At 32.0% G+C, this 23,648-nt stretch overlaps 7 protein-coding genes across 8 annotated transcripts; all 7 read right to left on the reverse strand.

Annotated features, from left to right (window-relative positions):
* Positions 1 to 83: 83 nt before the first annotated feature.
* On the reverse strand, positions 84 to 5,456 carry LOC145749812 (aprataxin-like). Of its 2 annotated transcripts, XR_014283653.1 has the most exons (10): positions 5,208 to 5,456; positions 4,686 to 4,843; positions 3,910 to 4,301; positions 3,343 to 3,438; positions 3,192 to 3,268; positions 2,624 to 2,727; positions 2,418 to 2,496; positions 1,775 to 1,874; positions 1,499 to 1,564; positions 84 to 179 (listed from the first exon to the last, which is right to left on the reverse strand). XR_014283653.1 is itself a non-coding variant. In XM_082565675.1 (8 exons), the coding sequence occupies exons 1-8, from the start codon at positions 5,372 to 5,374 to the stop codon at positions 1,805 to 1,807; spliced, it is 1,143 nt and encodes a 380-aa protein (XP_082421801.1). In that variant the 5' UTR covers positions 5,375 to 5,456; the 3' UTR covers positions 1,718 to 1,804. The 2 variants fall into 2 exon arrangements, 1 of the variants encoding a protein (XP_082421801.1); XM_082565675.1 differs by lacking the exons at positions 84 to 179; positions 1,499 to 1,564 and having other exon boundaries at positions 1,718 to 1,874.
* LOC145749811 (uncharacterized) lies at positions 5,417 to 6,965 on the reverse strand. The gene has a single exon (XM_082565674.1). The coding sequence runs from the start codon at positions 6,946 to 6,948 to the stop codon at positions 5,530 to 5,532; it is 1,419 nt and encodes a 472-aa protein (XP_082421800.1). The 5' UTR covers positions 6,949 to 6,965; the 3' UTR covers positions 5,417 to 5,529.
* A 383-nt stretch (positions 6,966 to 7,348) lies between these two features.
* On the reverse strand, positions 7,349 to 9,632 carry LOC145750169 (CDAN1-interacting nuclease 1-like). Its single transcript, XM_082566130.1, has 6 exons — positions 9,459 to 9,632; positions 9,266 to 9,347; positions 8,701 to 8,856; positions 8,329 to 8,513; positions 8,006 to 8,178; positions 7,349 to 7,607 (listed from the first exon to the last, which is right to left on the reverse strand). The coding sequence occupies exons 1-6, from the start codon at positions 9,630 to 9,632 to the stop codon at positions 7,436 to 7,438; spliced, it is 942 nt and encodes a 313-aa protein (XP_082422256.1). The 3' UTR covers positions 7,349 to 7,435.
* Positions 9,633 to 9,719: 87 nt separating this feature from the next.
* Positions 9,720 to 10,476, reverse strand: LOC145750170 (prefoldin subunit 6-like). The gene is made up of 2 exons (XM_082566131.1): positions 10,285 to 10,476; positions 9,720 to 9,926 (listed from the first exon to the last, which is right to left on the reverse strand). The coding sequence occupies exons 1-2, from the start codon at positions 10,444 to 10,446 to the stop codon at positions 9,720 to 9,722; spliced, it is 369 nt and encodes a 122-aa protein (XP_082422257.1). The 5' UTR covers positions 10,447 to 10,476.
* A 281-nt stretch (positions 10,477 to 10,757) lies between these two features.
* LOC145749459 (small ribosomal subunit protein eS12-like) lies at positions 10,758 to 11,320 on the reverse strand. The gene has a single exon (XM_082565224.1). The coding sequence runs from the start codon at positions 11,239 to 11,241 to the stop codon at positions 10,825 to 10,827; it is 417 nt and encodes a 138-aa protein (XP_082421350.1). The 5' UTR covers positions 11,242 to 11,320; the 3' UTR covers positions 10,758 to 10,824.
* Positions 11,321 to 11,709: 389 nt separating this feature from the next.
* On the reverse strand, positions 11,710 to 21,382 carry LOC145751496 (pre-mRNA-splicing factor SYF1-like). Its single transcript, XM_082567668.1, has 21 exons — positions 21,298 to 21,382; positions 21,077 to 21,181; positions 20,328 to 20,495; positions 19,474 to 19,671; positions 19,052 to 19,165; positions 18,407 to 18,592; positions 17,919 to 18,069; positions 17,115 to 17,252; positions 16,851 to 16,984; positions 16,454 to 16,548; positions 15,825 to 15,993; positions 15,426 to 15,539; positions 14,814 to 14,976; positions 14,270 to 14,372; positions 14,073 to 14,148; positions 13,533 to 13,667; positions 13,031 to 13,147; positions 12,790 to 12,838; positions 12,399 to 12,513; positions 11,916 to 12,022; positions 11,710 to 11,842 (listed from the first exon to the last, which is right to left on the reverse strand). The coding sequence occupies exons 1-21, from the start codon at positions 21,319 to 21,321 to the stop codon at positions 11,772 to 11,774; spliced, it is 2,532 nt and encodes an 843-aa protein (XP_082423794.1). The 5' UTR covers positions 21,322 to 21,382; the 3' UTR covers positions 11,710 to 11,771.
* Positions 21,383 to 21,421: 39 nt separating this feature from the next.
* LOC145750340 (gamma-tubulin complex component 4-like) lies at positions 21,422 to 23,509 on the reverse strand. Its single transcript, XM_082566352.1, has one exon. It carries the CDS (start codon positions 23,495 to 23,497, stop codon positions 21,500 to 21,502), a length of 1,998 nt encoding a protein of 665 aa, XP_082422478.1. The 5' UTR covers positions 23,498 to 23,509; the 3' UTR covers positions 21,422 to 21,499.
* Between the last annotated feature and the right edge of the window lie 139 nt (positions 23,510 to 23,648).

The following is a 23,648-nucleotide window of genomic DNA, read 5'->3' on the forward strand; positions in this document are numbered from 1 at the left end:
ACAACAACATTTAACACACGATATTAAACAAAATGTAGTTTTTAAACTCGTTTGATCGATGACGGTTTGAATCCAACACAAAAGCGATTGAAACAATTGTAACTTGTAAATGTAAAGAGTTTTGTACTGTGGGTCAATAGGAACAACAACATAGAGCTTTATATCGGAATAAGAATTTGCTGTATTAAATTACAGTTATCAATCCATTGTTAATGAAAAAAATTGTATTTTTTGGTGTCTGTAATTCGAAGTGACTGTAATTCGATTTTTACTGGGTTTGGTGACCATGCCATAATGTACTATAAAATCTTTGTATAAACATTATTACTTTTGGCATGTTTTAAATCATTAAATTGATTTTGTCATTTTTTCCCGTCGCATTGTTGTAATATTAATTGTATATCGTATTTATTATTTACTTTTATCAATGTGCGAAAAACCATAATTTAAAAAAAAAATTTGGTTGAGTTATTGAGGCATTAGGTATTGAGATTTGTTAATAATCTAACAGTACCTAGTTCGATTCCCACTGCTAGCACATTGTAATGTCTATAAATTAATGCGCTAAAATAAAATTTAGAATCAAAAATTAATTTTAAAAATAATAATGACAATTCCACGATGGCAGATTTTTAAACTTGTACAAATTAAAAATGAGCAAACCTTATATTTAGACCTTTTTCTACACCAAATCAATTAAAAATTCGTTTTTTTTAAGTTATAAATTAGACAGTTTTAAGCGCTTTAAACACAATTGTTTTTGCCACTCATTATTTTGTTTTGCTATTGTAAAACAATTCGAAACCAGTCAGACACTCGAAACTATCACAAATACTTTCAAAATCCACTTTCCTAACCACTTACTGTTTGCACGTGTCAAACCACATACTCGAGTAGCTAGTAGCAACGCCAATTCACAAAATTTTACGAACATTTTTTTTATAACTCGATTATTATTATTATTTTTTTTAGTATATATCTTTATCCTCGATGTGGAAAAGTCGAATGCGCAACTTAAACATAGAGTTTAAGTCTCGAGTTGCATGTGGCAGTTTGGGATATTAACTCGCTACAGCATGCAGTGGGGATTGAACCCACGACCTCATGGTGGTGTAGCAAGTGTTCTTACCACTACACCACGCTGCCGGTCATTGAATAAGGCTATTAACATTTAGTATAATATGACATAGTATAATATGTAAAAGGGTACTAAATATATGCCTTGTCTGTTTACTCTTTGTTTTTACTATATGTAGGAAGGTAGACCTAATATATCTAAAAATACCTATTATTACCCTGACCCAGTCTTAAGTTACCTTTGGCAGTTTGGAATTTTATTTGACCTGTTATTCTTTTCTATTATTATACATACAATCTGTCTAACTAACTTTGATCTTCTGCCTATTTTTAAAAACCAAATTTAAGTATAAAAATTTTACTGTCAAAATGGATTACTAATATATATGTTTTACAATAAAAATCGAATTTAATGTCTAACCTTAAAGTTGTTCCTATATGCTTCCTAAACAAACTTGTTCTGACTGAGAATCATTAGAATTGGGACCTAAATTAAAGCAAAAACGGTTACAACTCTCTAGTGCCATGTAACGGTAGCAAAAAATAAACGTTTTTGTAACGAAACACAGTATTTGTATTTAACAGTAATTTGGGCAGAAAAATGTTACTAAGACAAAATGCTAGGATTGTAGATAGCAAAAAATGTTTTTATTATCTGAAAGTAAATTTGTTTTAATAAAAATTTATTTAAAATGACCTTATAATAAGGAATGGTTTGAAAATACTTTTATGAACAATTTTCAATATGTTTCTTCAATGCTGGCATATTCTTCTGTAGTATATTACATATATGGCATCTATAAATATAAAATATTTAATTATTTAAACTATTGTACTGCTTTTAAGCTATAGTGCCCATAAGTAAAGTGCTACAAATGTGTGAACTTCTGCTCGGCCAAAAAAAAAAATTTAGTTTAAATATTAAGCAATTCTTGTTTTTTATATTTTTAACTGGCGGAGCTGTTTAAGACTGAGTAGGGGTAACAAATTTTATGCTATGTCAAGGTAGTGAGATTGGCTTTTGACCAAAACTATTACAAAAACCGGCAGCGAAGAACACTTGCTACACCACAATCACCACTGAGCACATGCTGTAGCGCCCTTTACTAAGGCGCTATAAACAGTACAACCTCCTGCTGAGCCAGCACTTAATCAGCAGCATAATTACGAGACAATTATTATCTATAATATCCCAAACTGCCACAGGCAACTTAAGACTGGGTTGGAGTAACTAATGTTACTCTATGTTTAGGTCGCGCATTCGACTTTCCCACATTGAGGATAAATATATATATAAAAAAAATTATGTTTACTTGCTTTAAGCATGACATGATGCTTACCTTAAAGGTTCATTTAAAAACTTGGTGAACGATTTTCTGTCCTTAACCTTCGAGTCCTCTTCAATTTCTTGTATAATATCTTAAAATTATTTTAAAATCTGTACAATTAACTGTTTAATAAACAAAATAACGACATGCCAGCAGTGGGAATTGAATCAAAGGCCCAAATGCCTTAAAAAAGATGTTTACAAATTAAAATAGCTTACCTGTTGCATCGACAAAATATTCTGTTGTAAATGAGTTCCAGTGTTTTTTGGTTTTCAAAAATGTTGAATTGAAATCCTGGCTAATCACATGCATATGCAATTGACTGTAACAAATATCTTATATTATAATTTATACAATGACGTTTTTTTAATCTATTTATAACTAACAAGAACTGTAGCCTAGTTTTTTTTGTGGTTACTTATCCTCGATGTGGAAAGGTCGATTTCATGACCCAAACTCAGAGTAACATTAGTTACCCCAACCCAGTTTTAAGTTGTTTTTGGCAGTTTGGGATATTATAAATTACATTTGCCTTATAATTATATGCTGACTATTAAGTGCTGGCTTAGCAGGAGTTCATTAAGTAAATGACGCTGTGCCTAACAGGACTACAGCATAAGAGCGGTGGGGATCAAACCAAAGACCTTATGTAATAAAGCTGAGTGTTCTGACCATTACACCATGCTGCCGGTGACTTAAGACCAGGTTATGATTATGTCACTCTATGCTTAAAGACATAAAGTCGGCCAACCCACATGAAGAATAACAAATTACAACAACTATTACCTCATGCTAGCAACTGCATGGTATCCATATCTAAAACTTGCTGATGAATCTGTAGACAGGGCTAACTTTTTTCCTTCCTAAAATTAAAATTTTAAAAATAATTGTTTTTTTAGTTTTACAAAGACTTTTTTAATTTAATATACTACCCTACCTCGAGCATATGCTTAAGTAATGTAAGATGTTGTTCATTAAGTTTTGAGGTGTTAAATATGGCTTTCAATGGAAGAACCAACCAATGGTATTTTGCCTGTACATAAATATATCGGTATTTAAGTTTAACTTTTATACAAAAAAAACAAAATAATTTTAATTTTTGGTAGCATGGTGTAGTAACCGGCAATGTGGTGTAGTGGTAAGAACACTTGCTACACCACACATGAGGTCGTGGGTTCAATCCCCACTGATCTCATGCTGTAGTGCCCTTGAGTAAAGCGGTATAAATGGTATAAACTCCTGCTGAGCCAACACTTAATCAGCAGCATAACTACTGGGCAATTATAATCTATAATATCCCAAACTGCCACAGGCAACTCGAGACTGGGTCGGAGTAACTGATTTTACTCTATGTTTAAGTTGCGCATTCGAGTTTTCCACATCGAGGATAAAGATATATACAAAAAAAAAGTTTCACCCCATGTTTAGTCAAAAAATGGGCGTTTCCATATCGAGGAAAGGTAAAAAAAAAATTTTTAAAAAATTTCTAAACAGCAATATTCACCTTAGGATATTTATCCTTTATAATTACAATTCGGTCATCTTTAAAAACAATCAAATCTGGATCTTCCGTTGCACTTTTTAAACCCAGACTCCAGTGAGTTTTTGATAAATTTCTAACTTTATTAACACCAAGGTTCTGTGATAAATTGCTAGTTGAAGTACCAGGTTTTTTAGTAGTTAATTTTGTTTTGCGAATTTGCATTGGTGAATCTTTAAAACTATATTCATCTTCTATTTTATTTCCATTGTTAGTTGGGCTACTGCTGCTAAGCAATTTCAATTTTTTGTTAGAATTCATTTTTGTTTTTTCTTTAGTTTTAGGGATTTCTTTTACAGTTTTATTGCTGTTAGTTGTTGTTGGGTTGAGCTGATCTTTTGTAGATGAAGCTGTATCTAAAAATATTATCAGGTTTTTGGTTTCGTGTAAATTATAATCTTTATAATAGGGCTTCGTAAGCAATGTACATACAATTTAAATGTATTCAAAATAAAAAAAATTGCGTTTGTGATGCTAGGTAAGATAACACAAGTTTTTTTATCATATTTATTTATCCTCGATGTGGGAAGGTTGACTTCACGACTTAAACATAAAGTAATATCAGTTACTCCGACCCAGTTTCAAGTTGCCTTTGGTAGTTCAGGATATTATATTGATTATAATTGCCTGATACTTGATACTTGAGCTGCTAATTAGTGCTGACTCAGCAGGAGTTTATATGCAAATCACCATAAGGGGACATATAGATTTGTTTTTTATCTTATAAAATATGTTTTTACCTCCACTATCTTCACCATCAAATGTCACAAAATGAGAATACTTCATGTTAACTATGTACAGAGATTGGTTTTGCAAAAGTTGCATGCTTTTGTTTCTTATTATTTCAATTCCATCAATTTGGGAAGAGTTTGCACCAAGGCGTTTTACTAAAACATATCTGTAAATACAGATCTCAAAGTTATCAAAAAACTATATATAAATAATATTCATTTTTTGTATTTTTTTATATAATATATATATATAATATAAATTTATCCTTAATGTTAGAAGGGGCCTTCACATCCTAAACATAGAGTAACATCAATTACCCCAACCCATTCTTAAGTTTTCTTGGCAAATTTGGAATAACATAGAACGACGTCACTTAATAATTAACCTGTCAATTTAATTTTGGCTTCACAAGAGTTTATACCAGTTATAGTACCTTACTCAAGGGCGGTACATAAAGCAAACAATGGGAATCAAACCCAGGATCACATATAGTAAGGCCAAGTGTTTAAAATTAAATAATTAAAGTTTACCTTTTAGAATAGTTCGCAGTTAGTTCGAGTTGATTTCTAGAGCATTCTTTATCAGTGATTTTAAGCTCAGGCATTCTTCCTAACATCACTGGACATCCATTGGGCAAAAATATGGGGCTATGGTTTGATGAGACACATCGTAAATAACATTTTAGATTTTTTGACATGGTAACTAGACTGAATTTTAAGATAACAAGACTATAATAGAGCTAAAAATTAAAGAACGTTGTGTGTTATGTAACAAAACAACTAATATTTACTATAATTAAAACCATTTTATAGATTTATATATTTTAGTTATTTTGTTTTTAAAATGTTAATTTTATTGAGAATGTCCGAAAAATTTTCTTGCAGTTATAACTGGAGAAGAGGTGGTTTTTAATGCATTTCGAAAAGTTTGTTTTTTTCTTGCGTAAACGTCGTGACTGATATCAAATTTCGCCACAATCTCTGGATCATAATTGGCCAACACTTTACCCTGAAGGGAAAGACCCCTGTGTGATCGTATAGGAAGACTAGCCAAAGCTTTTAACCAGTCGCTGTCGGTCTCTTTAAGAATTTGAAGTATTTCAAACGATTTATTCAGAGTTAATTCGAGTTTAGACGCCGTAGACCCCCATTTTAGATATTTTTGAAGCGGAAAACGCTGCATACTGATATTCTCGTTCATAGCAACAGTTTTCGACATGTATTTAATCGGGGCATGGTCTATAATTCCTCCAATGATATAAACTTTGTTGTGATCAAAAGTCGTCATCTCTTCGCTTGCATCAGGAGAAAGATAGATCAAGTCTTCTTTATCAATCCCTTCCATCCCTAAAAAAGGCTGATCAGATATCGTTTGTGTGTCAGGAAGAATATTCCGATTTTCTTGCAAATGATTAAACAAGTCAGGATTACAATTTGACATAATCAAATGAAATGGACTAGGCATGCACCTATTTAACTGAATAATTCCACTCAGCTGTTTTTCTAAAGAAGCCAAATGTTTGACATCAATTTTATATCGCAAATCGACAATAACGGGCTGGTTGAATCGGGATGCTGTTACGTCTTTTTGATCGAAAATTTGAAGTCTATATTGTTTGTAAATTGGACCTAAACAGATCTTTTTAAAATATCCAGGCTCTGGTTCTTTTTTTTTAAAATCCTTTTTCTTTTTTTGTATAAGCTTTTGGTTTGTTTTAAGCATAGCAAATTGTAAAGCCACATAAGACTTGCTAGTCATATCCTTTTCGAATAGTAGGGAAAATAATTGTGATTGACAAAATTCTTCATAAAACCCATTGCCTGGCATTTTCATTTTTCCTGGATTCTCTGCAGTCAGACAATATTGAAAGAGAAGATGTTTATTATACTCCTGTTCATTAACTTTACAATTTGCCGGAATTTTTAAAACATCTTTCCTTTTTTCCTTTAAAAACAATTCAGCTAACCCAACAGGTTTATTATGAGTGTCTATAACTGAATTAACATCGTCTGTTTTTATTGATTTCGATGAATAAAATTTCAAAGCCAGTTTAGTAAATTGTCTGGCTAGTTTTAACTCGTCGACATGTAGGTTTTTTTGTGCTGCGTCAAGTAAGCTTCGATAATTTTCTTCGTTTTTTATTTCAGAATTCTCGCCATTTTCTTTCGATTTAGGTTTATTGAATTCATTGTGTTCTAAACTTTTACTTCTTTTAGTTAAATTTAAAACTGAATTAACAATATGCCGGTTTTTTATACTAAGTTTTAGCATATTTAAATAAAATTTTGGCTTACGATCAGACAAGTTGTAAATAATGGAATAACAACAACGCATGTGTACCCACGTGACAAAAATGGAGTTTCCAAATTATTTTTTTTTAAACTTTATCCTTAATAAAAAATGTTATTTCTTTCATATATATCATTATTCTCGATGTGGAAAGTCGACTTAACGACCTAAACATAGAGTAACAACTGTTACACCGACCCAATCTCAAGATGCCATTGGCAGTTTGGGATGTTATAGATTTTATTTGACCAATAAAGCTAAACAAGTGTTAACGGGGATCGAACCCAATATCTCATGTAGTCAAACTAACCGTTTTGAAAACTACACCATGCTGCCGGTTTAAAAAACTTAATTTTTAATAAAAATAAATTTTATTCTTCCAAATTTAAGTTTAAAAAAACTAGATGTAATATAAAAAGTATACAACATGGATACAATATTTATTTGCAAAAAACTACACAAAAACAAATTATTTATTTTCTCCTGATAGCAATTTTTGAGGAGTAATAGAAGTAGGATCGAACCAAGTTATTTGCTCTTTATCAGGAAAATGATCCATCAACAAAATTCCTTGTTTTTTTATGTCGATTGCTAACTCATCTACAAAACCAAACCAATAAATCACCAAACCAGGTCCAAATCTAAACACAGTTAAATTTTTAATAAACCAACAGCATTGTGTAGTGGTCAAAACACTTGGCTTCACAACATGAAGTTCTGGGTTCAATCCTCACTGCTCTTATGCTGTAACGCTCTCAAGTAAGGCACTATATATGGTATAAACTCCTGCAGAGTCGACATGATTAGCAGCCTAATTACAAGGCAATTATAATCCATAATGTTCCAAACTGCCACAGGCAACTTGAGACTTGGTCGGAGTAACTGATGTTATTCTATGTTTAAGTCGGCATTCAACTTTTCCACATCGAGGATAAAGATTTATAAAAAAAAAAATTGTTATCCTATGGTTAGGTTGTTTAAGTCGACCTTTTCACATCAAGAATAAACAAATAATATATATATTAATAACTGAGTTTACCTATTCAAATAACTGTAATATTGATCATCCAGATAATGTTTGTGTGTTACAGGGGTACCAAAAGATGCTTTGCTTTCTATCCAGCTAATAACTTGACCATCAAGAGCGAAAGGAATCAACAATTTAACATCAGGGGTTTTATCATAACCCAGTTTTCGTAATTCATTTTCGTCCTTAAAAAATTGATAATTTATATTTTAAAACCCATTAAAATTACCCTTTAAAAATTTCAGAAGCATCACCCATTAAAATTACCGTTAAAAATCACCTTTTTCTTGAAAAAAATATCCATAAATTCCATTATAAACTTTCCTATTACTTACTTGGTATGGTATATTTAAAGCCGTGACACAATTTGTAAGTTTTGTCTCGTATTCCAATCCAACCATTGACCTTATAGAATCAGTTATAACCCCTCTTCCAAAATCATGAATAACACACTGCCTTACTTCATAGCATAACTGCTGGTCTTCGATAAGGTAAGGATTTTTCAGTAATTCTTTTACACCTAATAATATAAATTAAAACTGGTTAGAAAATACTAATTATAAAAATAACCAAACAAAAAATTAATAAAAATTTCAGTCCAAATTTTAAATTGCCATTTTCATAGCTAAACTTTAGATGCAATTCGAATATAAGTATATAATATATACAGTACTAGCTTTACAGCTGGATTAAGAAACAAAAAATACTTGATTTGATGTGTATTGGTTTAGCTTCAGAATCTTCTTTTAGTTGAGAGTTTTGGTCTAAGAGATATTTCTTTAAAATAACTTGAGCTAAGGTAACCGGAAGAAAACCGTAACTTTCTGCCATCTCCAGTATAACGCTCTTTCTTCTGTTGGTTTCTAGTAAGGAAAATGGACAAAAAAATTTAGGTTTTTTAATTGAACCGGCAGCGTGGTGTGGTGGCAAGAACACTTGCTACACCAAACATAAGGTCGTGGGTTCAATCCCTACTGATCTCATGCTGTAGCGCCCTTGAGTAAGGTGTTATAAACTGTATAAACTCCTGCTGAGCCAGCACTTAACCAGCAGCATAATTACCAGGCAATTATAATCTATAATATCCCAAACTACCAAAGACAACTCAAGACTGGGTCGGAGTAACTAATGTTACTCTATGTTTAAGTCGTACATTTAACTTTCCCACATCGAGAATAACCTATACAAAAAAAACAATAATAATACATATATACATAAAATAAATAATTTAAACATAAAATTTGTGACATTTTTAAGTTAAATTAAACTCACCAGTTTGATCATCTGATAAGGATAATAATTTGGTTTGGTATTCAAGAAAAAATTCATCAGCACGATCGTCAAGATTTACGCCCTTAAATAAAAAAATAAAATTTAAATTTCATAAAATATTAAGTCTTATTAAACTTACTATTATTAAGACCCACATATATTAAATTTATTGTTTTATTATCAACATACTTACAGACATAAGTTTCTTTAAAAACTGTTGGTTATGAGTCAGGCAAATGCTCATAAGTGTATTAGAAGAATGTAAAGAACCGAATTTAGTTTGAACTTCATGGATAATTTTTTCAAGCAAGCAAAGTGGTAGGCCCGAAATAAACTGAATAATTTCTTCATATTCTTTTCGTTTCATTTTTCAATAAATAGTCCAACAAAAATTTCAAAAAATAATAAAAAACTACACAATAATGATAAAATAAAGTTTTTCTAAAAAATGAAGTTATTTAGGAGCCGGAAGCCGGCTTTGCAATTTGGTTAGGCTGTCACGGTGCTTTTCCTGTTTCGCTTCAAACTCTTTGATTGATTTTTCTTGTCGTTTAACTTCGGTGACGATATAATCGATTCTTTTCGTCACGGTACTCCGGGCTTCGTCTAAATCTTGTTTCACCAACACTGGTCCTGTTAGTTTGTAAATATTAGAACCACTCTGAAAACAAAATATAATAAATTGTATATCTGTCAAATGATAAATTTAACTGCAGTTCTTGTGGGTTTTGCTAGATATCTGTTGTAAATTACCCCAAAATTGGTGTAATATGGGGTAAATTTAACTGAAATTGAAAAGTTTTGACCAATTAAAATGTTTAAATTGGCATAAATTAGTATATATATATATATAGAAGTTTTTACTGCATAAGAATAAATTTGTTTAGAAAATTTTACTATCTTAAAAGTAAAAAAATTTAAGTTGTTGTGTATAGTTAATAACAGTTTCTTAAACAGCCTTATAATACATTAAAGTTAACTACATTTGATAAAAAATCCTAAAAAATTTATGTCGTTACCTCTAAAATTTCAAGTTCCTGTTTCACGACTTTATTTTCGATTAATTGGGCTTCTAATTTCTGCCGAAGTTCGACGCACTTCTTGATTTCTTTCTGGTTGTTTTGTAATTCTTCAACTTGCTTTTGAAATTCAATTCTCATTTGCTTATCAACAGCAGCCATTTTTTTAAACACATGTATTAAATTTAAATCAAATCTAAATAAAAAAATTTTTAACATTTTAGGTTAATTTTTGTGTTAAAATTAAGTAAATAAAAATTGTTACATAAAAATCTATTTCATAATTAATGTGTTATAAAATATAACAGAAATTAAATATCCTAAAAAATACATTTTAAAAATATCACTTTAACTAAACAGCTAAAGCTAATTCTTATCTAAGAGTTTTAGTTGTTCTAACTTCTTATTTTAAACAAATCCTTACAACTTACTGAACTCTATGGTCAGACATTCAAACAAAAAACACAACAGAATTTACCGCAAATCAAGTTTATTTTTAAAACACTCTCCACCTGAAACCACAACCAAAATAAACACGATTTACAACTTTTTCAAATGCTCGTTGAGGATCTCATGCGCTTGGCCCTCTTTACCATAATCCCGGACAACTACGCAGCTGCAACCGACAACTTTACGTGGTTTTCCTTCCTGGTCAATTTTACAAAGACCGGCCCATTCGCCGAGCTTTTTGTTGTCATCAACTTTGATTAAATTAATCTGGTGCTCGTTGCAAAGGGCCTCGATCAACTTGACGTAGCTTGGTTCGTCGCAGTTGTTGGCGAGAACGCAAAGATGAGCTTGGCGTTTGTCTAAAGCACGCGCGGCTTCGTTCAAACCGCGAGCAAGCCCGTCACAGATAACAGAGGTTTTAAGAACTTCCTGAAGTGCGGTGTTCAGGTCCATTGGACCGGTTGGCTCAATTGCAACGGGAGCAACATCTCCTTCGCCGTCAGACATTTTGATTTTTTATCAGTTAGACGTTTAGAAGTCCTCGATGGGTCCCGATTTTAGTAGTTAATAGAATGGAAAGAAAGTTTGAAGAAAACCGACATCGTCATGTTGGATTTTTAGTGGTAACCGGGTATATTTATTTTATTTTTATTATTTTTTATCCTCGATATTAAAGGGTCGACTTTACACTAAACATAGAGTAACATCAGTTACTCCAACCAGAATCAAGTTGCCTTTGACGATTTGCAATATTACAAATTTTCCGACATATAAGTTGCTGATGTAGTGCTGGTTTTGTAGGTGTTTATACTGTTTATAGCGCATTATTCAAAGGTGGTACAACATTAGAGCAGTGGGGATCGAACAAAAACCCTCATGTAGTGAAGCCAAGTGTTCTTACTTCTACACCAAGCTTAAGGTTTGTAATATAATTTTATTTATTTTTTTCTAACTCTTATTAATAATAACAAGTAGTACAAATTCACATAATTTTATTTTTTGGCAGTTAATTTAACGTGGGATTATTAAATGACAAATTACTCGTCGTCAGGTCGTTTCATGCCACCAAATACTTCATCAGGAATTGACCTTTTCTGTATAACTTCACCTTTAGAAAATAAACATTTTAGAAAAAAATCAGCTTTCAAATTTTGCACAAAAATCTTCCAAAAAATATTTACCTCCTGCTGTCTCCTCCTCTCCGCTATCACTCTCCTCCTCAATGTTAATCTCATCCGGATTCTCAACCTCCCTAACATCAGCAATGTCTTCCATCTTCTTTTCACTCCTAAATAAATACATTTTAGAAATAAATCTTTTTTTTTCTTTTTTTAAATTTTAAGATAAAAACCTAAATATTTTTGCACATATTAAAAAAATTTTTATTTTTTAATACATGTTTTTATCCTTAATGTGGGAAGATCGACTTCATGACCTCAACATAGAGTAACATTCGCTACCCCCAACCCAATCTAAAGTTGCCTGTGGAAGTTTGGGATATTAAAGATTATAATTGCCCGATAATTATGCTGCTGATTAAGTACTGGCTCAGCAGGAGTTCGACCGTTTATAGCACCTTACATAAGGGCGCTACAGCATAAAAGTAGTGGGAATCGAACCCAGGACCTTTTGTTAATGTTATGCTATGTGTTATACCAACTTACCTTATAAACATAATATTTTGTTTGGGTTGTTGTTCTTGAGCTCGTGCAGCAGCAGCTTTCTGTTCGAGTAATTTCATTCCATCATTTTCACCAGGAGCAAGATCAGAAGCAGTTCCTGAAAATTAAATTTAAAATATTTCATTTATTATTGCCTAATATTTAATCAGTTTTTGCTCCAAAAAAAGTTTACACTATTTAATAGTGTCGTACTTAAAAGTACTTTGGCATAAAATGGGTAGGAACCAAACTGAGAACCTTAGGATTCAATAAAGCCAAGTGTTTTAACCACTACAATGCCAGTGTCTTCATTTTCAATACATTAAAGTTTTAAAAATTTTGTTTTTAACGTGTTTTTAAATGATTGTTTTGATTAACAAATAGTAAACTTTACCTGTGATGCTGCTTGATGACGACAACATTTGTGCTGACATATAATTCACCTAAAAACAACCAATTTAAAGTTAAAAGTTTATAAAATAATATGCAAAAAAAAAGTCAATGAAAAATGTGCTACATACAATATTACATATATGTCAAATTATTGGCCTTTAAAATTAAAAATACTGGTTATGGATTGTGGGTAAATATTTGTTGCAACTAAAATGTAGTATGTGGGAAATTTATTAAATAACCTGGGTATTGTAAGTGGCTTGCACACTTCTCTTGATTCTGAGCATCTCACGGACTGTGTCCTCATTTCCATGTTTTACTTCAAACTCCTTCCATGCCTCCCAGAACGTAGCTGTTGTCTGTAAATAAAAAGTTAATTTTTATTTATTTATCCTTGATGCGGAACGGCCGTCTTTAGAGCCTTAACAAAGAGTAACATTTGTTACCCTGACCCAGATCTTGGGTACGCTTTGGCAGTCATAATGTAAGAAAGTCGACTTCACAGTTTAAACATAGAGTAACATTTGTTACCTTGACCCAGTCTTGAGTTGACTTTGGCAGTTTTGAGATAACATTGTTTTATTTACCCAATTATTATGCTACAGATTGGTTTCGTGCTTCCCCGAAGTAATTAACATTCACCTATCTTTCCAGATGCCGCAATATATAGTCCATAAGAATCAAACCTTAACAAAAATTTACACAAACCGACCTAAATCTTTGTGAAATTAAATATATATTTACCCTTGGATCGCACATTTGTGAGCAGTGAGCGTAGATTGCTCTGGAACGATCAATTTCTCCGAGTTTACATTCCAACTGAGCAAACCTTACACAAAAATCTCTTGCATGCTCGTTTGACAAAACCTCAATCGCTTTCTAAAAAAAAAAAATTTATATTTAAAAACTTTTTTTCCACACAATATATTTTTGCTCAATGTGGAAAGGTCGACTTTAGGACTTAAACATAAAGTAACATTTGTTACCCTGACTCAGTCTCAAGTTGCCTTTGGTAGTTTGGGATATTATAGATTATAATTGCCAAATAATTAAACTGCTGATTAAGTGCTGGCTCAGCAGGAGTTTATACCATTTTAGGTGCTTAGGTTAAGGGCACTACAACATAAGAGCAATGGGGATCGAACCCAGGACCTCACATAGTTAAGCCAAGTGTTCTGACCACTACACCACCTTGCCAGTTTTGTTATAAAAATAAAAACCTTAAAAATGTAGTTTTAAATGTTAACAACTTATCATAAATAGTGTAAGGTCAGTATTGTTTACCTCATATATTGGTCTGGTATGTGTAATCCCATATAATTCAGCTGCTCTTCTCAAGTAAATATTAAACAATTCATGTCTAGAAAAAACAAAATATTTTAAACAATTGCAAAAAAAAATTTAAAAAAGGAAAAAATATATCAATTTACTTCAACGTAATACCATTTTTTAATAAATATAAACCATAACTTTTGACATACTGTTGTTCTGGTAAAACAGCTTTTGTAGCCCGATCATAAACTGACATTGCATGCCTTGATAAGCCGTGGTCTTCCTCCAACTTAGCATACAGTAAATACAGGTCTAATCATAAACAAAAAAAGATAAAGTTATAGGTAAAATTTATATTAAAATTTCCATTGCCCTTTTTTTGTTTTTCGCTATTTTTCACAATAATTTAACCTCGATGTGGGTAGGTCGCCTTTTTGACTTCAACACAGGGTAACATTAGTTACCTCTAGCTGGTCTTAAGTTGACTTTGGCAGGTTAAAATAATATAATTTTTAATTGCCTGATAAATATGCTGCTGATTAAGTGCTGGCTCAGCAGGAGTTCGTACCACTAACTGCGTTTTACTGAAGTGCGCTACAGCATAAGAGCAGAGAGAATAGAACTCAGGTGCTCTCATGCTGTAGCACCCATATTGATAAGCTTATTTACTTAACAATATTGTGTACTAACAGTAAAAGTTAATTCATAAAAAAAAATTTACAACTAAAAATATTGAAAAAAATGGACATTTACTTTTAGCAAACTTTGGTGGGCACTCATCCAACGCTTGTTCAAATAAATCTCTCGTTCTCTCCAACTTCTTTCCTCCATATCGGGTTATAAACTTGGTCAAATAAGTATTCCAAATATCGAAAACATTCGGCCATTTAAACATTGCAACTCCTCTTTCATAGGCCTAAAAAAATCCAAATTTTAAAGTTAGATTTTCCCTAAATTTAGAATAAAACCAGACTAGGGTTGCTTGTGCCAGTTAATTGACATTTTTTTTGTATATATCTTTATCCTCGATGTGGGAAAGTCGAATGCGCGACTTAAACATAGAGTAACATTAGTTACTCCAACCCAGTCTCAAGTTGCCTTTGACAGTTTTGAATATTATAGAGACTATAATTGCCCGGTAATCATTCTGCTGATTAAGTGCTGGCTCAGCAGGAGTTTGTATCGTTATAACGCCTTACTCAACGGCGCTACAGCATGAAAGCAGTGGGGTTTGAACCCATGACCTCATGGTGGTCTAGCAAGTGTTCTTTCACTAGACCACGCTGCCGGTACACCACATTATATTGCCTAGTTATTTATTTGCAGTTGAAATTAGCTGGTCAAATTTTTAATCGTTTAAAATACCTTGAATGCTTCCTCAAAATAATGATTCTCCTCTAAAAACATCCCATAATTAATAATAATTTGTGGAGTTGAAATCCTAAGATCAAGAATTCGATCATAAACTGCTTTGCAAGTCTAGAAAAAAAAGAGGTTGCAAATATACATGTAAAATTTTATTTAATGGTATTTTAGTCTAAACAATTATAAAAATCTAATAAAGCTGGCTTTACATTTAAACCGTAGAAAAACTTTGTTATTCCAAAAAATACTTTAAAAAAGTAGTTACTTTAAAAAAGTGGTTACTTAAAAAAAGTAGTTACTTTAAAAAAGTATTTACTTAAAAAAAAGTATTTACTTAAAAAAGTATTTACTTTAAAGAAGCATTTACTTTCAAAAGTCTTTACTTAAAAAAGTATTTACCTTAAATGTTCCAAAACTTTCTTCAAGATCAGCGTACATCGACCACAACTTTAACGATCGATAAACTCGATTTTGAACTGGTTCAGTGTTGTCAAAATATCCGGATCTTTTAGCTGGCAACGCTGTTCCACGTTTCAATAAGTTCAAGGCAGCATTGTAGTTTTCATGTCTGTAAATAAAACCAAATACTAAGTTTAGAGAAAGGATCAATACATATTTAAAAACCGACGGCGTGGTGTAGTGGTCAGAACACTTGGCTTTACTACATGAGGTCTTGGGTTTGATCCCCACGGATCTCATGCTGTAGCGCCCCTGAGTAAGGCGCTATAAACAGTATAAAATCCTGCTGAGCCAGCACTTAATCAGCAGATTAATTATCGGGCAATTATAATCTGTATAATATTCCAAACTGCCACAGGCAACTCGAGATTGAACAGGAGTAACTAATGTTACTCTATGTTTAGGTCGTTAAGTAAAAAAAAATTTTTAAAGAAAAATTTTACAAGTTTAAGTTATCTGTAAACATTAAGTTCAAGAGTTTAAGTTATCTGTAAACATTAAGTTTAGTATGGCATTAGTTAGCCAAGTGCCAAGACCTTTTTTGTTAAAAAAATATTATTTTTGTTTACCTTATTTCCATTTCAGCCCATTCACACCAAACAGTGGCAAGATCGTCAACTCCCTTATAGTTAACCAAGGTCGCTTTGTTGAAAATTGTACGAGCCTGTAAGAAATATCAAAAAAAAAATACAGTTTGAAAATTTAAATTTTTAAGTAATTTACTTTTAATTTTGGTATTTAATTATAAGTAAATTTTATGTTTTTTGGTATTTTTAACAGAGGTTTTTATTTTATATTTTTAACTAAATATTTATAACTTTATTTATATGTGAGTATTTATTTGAGTAGCGTACTTATTTAAGCACTTATTTAAGTATTTCTTTAAATTTCTTTAATGTTATTTAAGCAGTATTTTTAAATTTTTTTTAACCGGATAAAAAATAAGTTTTAAACTTGAACACTTACATCTTCAATCTGTTCATTTTCTTCATAGAACTTTGCAAACGAGACCCACAATGTGCTCAGTTTTCCAACTGATTCTTTAGTGTCGATTGTTTGTATTGCTTCAGTGTAAGTGTTAATAATTTCACCAGCTTGACCTTTACATAAAAAATAAAAAAAGTAACACATGTATTACTAGCAAAATAAAAAGGTGGGTCAAGACATATATAATATATTTAAGCTTAATACGTTTAAATTTGCATAAAATTATAGATTTTTGCTACTAACCTTTATATAACTCCACACGTTTCAACCACTCGTGTACATTATGTGGATTCTGTCTCAAGAGAACACTGTTTAACAGAAGAGGACGTCGGTCCATCACATATTCAAACCTAGCTAACCTCAACTCTATATCAATATCAGCTGAAAAAAATAACAAGTTTTTTAGCAGCATTTATACACAAAAATTTTAAATACATTTATGAATTGTACATAGGGGACAATAACTTTATGCATCAATTAAATTTTAAGTCAAACAAAATTTTTACATTTTTTTTTTTTGTCGTTGTATATATCTTTATCCTCGATGTGGGAAAGTCGAATGCGCAACTTGAACATAGAGTAACATCAGTTACTCCGACCCAGTCTCGAGTTGCCTGTGGCAGTTTGGGATATTATAAATTATAATTGGCCTATGCTTATACTGCTAATTAGCGCTGGCTCAGCACGAGTTCATACCGTTTATAGCGCCTTACTCAAGGGCGCTACAGCATGAGAACAGTAGGGATTGAACCCACGACCTTTTGTGTGGTGTAGCAAGTGTTCTTACCACTACACCATGCTGCCGGTAAGTGAAACCTATTGGACTATATATATATGTATGTCTAATCTAAAGTCTTAAAATACAAAAAAAACTGCCATTTGTGGTGCATGGGTAAATATCGAGGGCAAATATTAGTTGAGAGTTGCGACCATATTATGACAATTAAATCTCAACTGTGGGGCGGGCTATTAACAAGTTAAACTTAAACACAATAATGTATCAGAAATACGAAATGTTTATTTAATCACTGGTGTTTTTAGTCTTACTTTCATCAGAATGTTTCACGTTTTCATCCTGCATTTGCTCCATTTTACTTGAGATCACCGATTCTTCAAACTGAGCGTAAGCGTCGAATATTTGAGTGAAATCTCGAACTGTGGTAACAGTTGCTATGGCCTCTTCGTAAATATCTCTAGCCTGCAGATTTAGTCAGAATTTTAAAATATATAGAAATGAAGACTGCTTAAAATACTGCACAGGTTAAATACTGGGCATTATACAAAGTCCTGGGTTTGATTCCCACTGTTGCCAGTTTTAAATGTCCAAAGTAAGAAATCATAAATTAAATGGTAAGTTAAGAAGACAACATTCCAAAAATAGCAAAGTCAACTTGATACTGAGCCAGGATAACAAATGTAACTCTATGCTTAGGCTGTAAAGTCAGCCTTTCTATATCAAGAATAAACAAAAAAAATTACTGATTTTTGTTACAGCAAATTATATACTAAATTAACAAAAGACTTGTTAAATTTACTCTTTCAAACAATCCACTTCTGGTATAATAATCAGCCAGTGAGCACCACAGTTGTCCTAGCTGATCTGAGAATCTTTTCAAACCACCTCTGATGATTGCTTCAACGTTTAAAGAATGAACTTTGTGGGGATTTCGTGAAATTAAGTTGCAAAGTTGATGCCATAACTCATGCTTGGTCTTGTTTTTCTGTAAAGATTAAAAAAAAAAAAAATTGGTATTTAATGATTTGACAAAAAATAAGAAAATTTATAAATAAATAGTGTGCAAAATACAACAGCGTGGTGCAGTGATTAGAACACTTGGCTTCACTACATGAGGTCCTGGGTTTGATCCCCACTGCTCTCATGATGTAGTGTCCTTAAGTTAGGCACTCCTACTGAGCCAATACTTAATCAGCAGCTTAATTATCGGGCAATTATATTCTATTACATCCCAAATTGCTAAAGGCAACTTGAGACTGGGTCGGAGTAACTGATGTTACTCTATGTTTAGGTTGTAAAATCGACCTTCCCACATTGAGGATAAATAAAAATTTAAAAAAATTTCAATCTGTTACTCTAAAAAATTTCAAAAAAATTTCAAAAAATTTCAATCTGTTACTATTAAATAGTGGATTAAAAAGTTTGTTTTAGAAATAATTAAAACCTTTGAAGTAAACTCTTCGTCGTTAACGACATCCGCTAATTTCTTACAAGCTTCATCCAAGCGATCGATGGAGATCAAATATTCGATGTAGTCCTCAGCATCTTCTGGTTGGAGCTAGAAAATTAAACAAAAAAAATTAGGAAAAATCATCTTTTATAAAAAATTAAAAACAAGTCAAGCCAAGTATTAAAGCATAAGGTTTAACTTTTAAAAGTTAACAAAATTTAAAGGTTTTTAATTTTTTAATAATGCAAAAAATATGCAACAGCGATTAAAATTATAAATAATTTATATTTTCACCATTTATAGCATCTTACTCAAGGATGCTACCTAATAGAAGCTGTGAGAATCAAACACAGGACCTCATGTACTGGTATCAAGTCTCTATAACCACTGAGCCAAACCAAGGGTTGTATATTTACCTTTAACATTCTTCTGAACACCCTCACTGCTGTTTCATGAACAGGATACTTCTTTACAAAGTCGATATAAAGGGGCCAGATTCGATAGTGTTGAGTAATAGGTAAAGCTCTTAAAGCTCGATCGAAAGTTCTTCGAATCCTGGAAATTCGTTTTTGTTCAACCAGCAGCTTACAATAATCAATCCATATTCTTGGCATCTAAAAAATAATTTTCAAAAGTTAAAACAATGTTTTATTCATAGCAATTCAGGCTATTTTTTTTTATATATTTTTATCTTCGATGTGGAAAAGTCGAATGCGAGACTTAAACATAGAGTAACATCAATTGCTGCTGATTAAGTGTTTGCTCAGCAGGAGTTCATACTGTTGATAGCATCTTACTCAAGGGCACTACAGCCTGAGATCAGTGGGGATTGAACCCAAGACCTCATGTGTGGTATAGCAAGTGTTCTTAACACTACACCACGCTGCCGATTTACACCACACTGCCGGTTTACACCACACTGCCGGTTCTAAATTATAAAAGCCCAATATTTAAAAAACCAATTGATTTTGGCAAGACTATAAATTATAAATGCCCAATATTTGAAAAAACCTTTAGGTTTTGGCAGGGCAAGAATTTAAACCATTTATAGCACTCTACTTAATGGCCCTACAGTATAACACCAGTGGGTATTGAACCTAGGACCACAGGTAGCAAAGCCAAAAGTATTTTCACTTCACTTTACCAAGCCAACAAGAAAGTATTCATACATTAGTTATTAAGTCAAAATTAAAAAGTATATACAAAAATAAATAAAAAAATAATATAATATTCACTACAGCATACATTTACTTAAACAAATTCTACTAACCTTATGCATAAACACCAGTGCCCTTTCATGAGCATTATTAACATCTTCATACATAGGATTATTGATACACAATCCTTTAAGTTGTTTTCGTCTAAGTCTCAAGTAGTTATACCATAACTTATAACTTCCCGGTAGTTCTTTAAGTGCACGTTCATATATAATATTAACCTAAACAATAAAGTTTGATCTACTTTCCTGATATACTTGGGTTTGGTGACCATGCCATAACATACATAAAATCTTTATTAATACTTTTGGCATGTTTTAAATCATTAAATTGATTTTGTCATTTTTTCCCGTCGCATTGTTGTAATATTAATTGTATATCGATGTGCGAACTAATGTAAAAAAATTTATCAATGTGCGAAAAACCAAAATAAAAAAAAATAAAAATACTAGCATTTTAAAGTATAGATTAAGCATGTTTTTAATAGTCACAAAAAATACTAAGTCAAAAAAATCCTGACAAGACAAACTGAGACTGATCCTATGTATTAAAAACTGACTAAACCAGCAACATGATGTAGTAGTCAAAACACATAGTTTTACGAAATGAGGGCCTGGGTTCGATCCCTACCACTTTCATGCTGTAGCAACAACTCGATACTGGCAACTCGAGACTGGGTTGGGGTAACTGATGTTACTCTATGTTTGGGTCATGAAGTCAACCTTTTCTTATTTACATATACATAACCGAACAATTCTACTTTAATTTAAATTTACAAAGTTTTTTTTCAAGATGTAGTTACCTGCTTTGCTGGTGAATTCTCTTTATGTTCAATATACCTTAACCAACATTTTACCGAGAATGGGTTCCGTAAAATTTCTTCTTCATAAGGAAGATCATCTTCTTCCTAAATAAAACAATGTTTGAGTTTTATAAAAACATTATCTTCTATTAGACCTAACATAGACAAAAATGTTAGTTAGTTTTAATATAAGTATATATAGTGATAATAAAAAAACTTACAAATTTTAAAACTTTTTCTTGCATTTTTTTGGTTGATTTTCATCCAAAAACAAAAAACCTTAAAATTAAATTTTCCCTAAAATCTACAAAAGTAAACAATATAAAATGAATCAAAATAAACGTGAACAGCCAATTGTTTTAACTACATACAAAACTAATTTATTTAAACAACCAGGCTACTGTAAAAAGAAGCTTACAATTGTTACAAAATATTCAAATGTATTTCATTTTGTTTTTTAAGCGAGGCCGAAAAATATCGATTATAATCCAATCTTAAAGTCAATTGTGCAATGTGTGGGTTGCAATGGTTTGTAGATAACCCTGTTAAAACTTGAAAAAAGACTCCGGTTTTCTTGTTAAATAATTCTGAAATCTCGGTAAGTTGCCGAAATGTGTCTTCCTTTGAGACTAGTATAACTGGTGTAGACATGAGTTTACTAAACTGCTGACAAATGTTAAGAATCTCCATTAAGATTGAGCAGACAGTGTTGGATAAAATAAAACATTGTGCCATCAAGGAATGAATAAACCGCTCGTGAGCGACGATAACTGATTCAAAATCGCGCTGGTCTGCGTCTGTCGTTCGAATTTTGTTTAAAAGATTGCTAAAATGAGATTCTAAAACATCAGCTTGTAAGTAGTATTGTAAGTTATCGACAAAAAACTGCATTTGACTTTGACATCGCCACTCGAGTTGACCTAAACCTTTTAACTCCAGTGCCTCAGCATTTAAATACGACGCATCCTGTTTTTTCCGCATCTGCAAACTCCAAATGCCTTGCAAAGCAGCTTGCGTTCGACGTACGTGAATCAAAAACTGAAAAAGCTGATTGTATTTATCCAAAACAGCAGGTTTGAATATAGTATGTAGTGGCCATTTTATATCAAAAGACATACCTAAACGTGACCAGCCATTATCAACCAGTGTATTATTGGTATTTGGTTTCTGTGATATTGTAAGTCGGACCAATTCAAACGGTATTTCGTCTTCAATTTGAACTTTGAGCGCAGACCGAATAAAAGCTTGTTGTACATCATGTTCAGTTACTCTAGAAGGAGGACCTTTTAAAAGAGGGTCAGCTTCATCTAGGAATGTCAGAAATAATTCTCCACGTCCAAGTAAAAAGAAGTCCTTAAGAATAACTAAATGTGACACTAGTTGTGCTTTTTCTACACATAGATTCCATAACTCTTTGGCTACTGCTGAACGTATGATGTCAATACACATCTCAAAGTCCTCTACGAAAAACTCTTTTGCTTGCTGTAGATTTCTTAAATTTGCGATAAATTCTTCTTCTTTTTCTTTAAGAATTCCTTCTGGATGAAAATGCTCAACTGAAGAAATTGTTTTCGTCATTGGAAAAATGTTTTTTGTCGATTTGTTGTTGTTTTCAAATTCAAATAAATGTAAAGACGATCCGATAAAATGAATAACAGTTGCAATTCTAGACGGTATATACATTGGAAGATAGGATAATTTCACTTCAAAGTTTTCTTTATTTGAGACATGCACTCCATTTAGCAGAGACAGCTCTTCAAGCGTAATGGTTTTGTTACTATCTTCTTTTTTTTCCTCCACAGGTCCGATAAAAAACTCATCATGGCGATCCACAAGAATACCATGTAGTAACCATGACGATAGCTGCTTGTACATCACAGTGTGACAATGGTGTAATATCAACAACATTGATTCTTTGATGAGGTCATTACCGGAGCGTGATGCTTTGAAAAGTACATCCAAAATCTGACATCCGTGACTTTGTCGGGACTTTATGATATTAACTGTGTCGTATAAAGCATCAAAAAGAACATGGAACTCGGTAAGATCTTGTTTAATATAAACCAAAGACAAATGTTCATCTGCAAGTATTTCTTTTTCAATGTTAAGCAAATGATCACAATATCCAGAAAGCACTTTCTGTAGACCTAGGCAGAATGACTTTAAGTAACAACCATGTTGAAGTCCATCAGGTAATGTTAATTGTGTTTCACCTGGTGCATATAAAGTCGTCGTGTGAGCGTGTATAAATTTGTTGAAGAACATATATCGAGTGCCTAGATGTAAGATGTTGTTCAAGACACTTTCTTCACTTGGGTGGATAAATGAAAGTCCGGAGACAACTTCGATTTTTCCCGATGTCATCTCCTTGAAAATACTCCCAGGACATCCTCTGAGGGCAAAAATTAAATCATGCAACATTTTAAATTACAAAAAGTTATGACTCTGAAAAAATGTTGAACAAAATTTAAAATATAATTTAAGAAGAAAATTTGTCCTCAATTGACATTACTTTACACTAACATAAATTTTCCTCATTAATATTTCTATTCTGTTTTTAACAAAGTTATTG

This window comes from Corella eumyota, chromosome 4 (assembly GCF_963082875.1).
Source record: "Corella eumyota chromosome 4, kaCorEumy4.1, whole genome shotgun sequence".
Lineage (NCBI taxonomy): Eukaryota > Metazoa > Chordata > Ascidiacea > Phlebobranchia > Corellidae > Corella > Corella eumyota.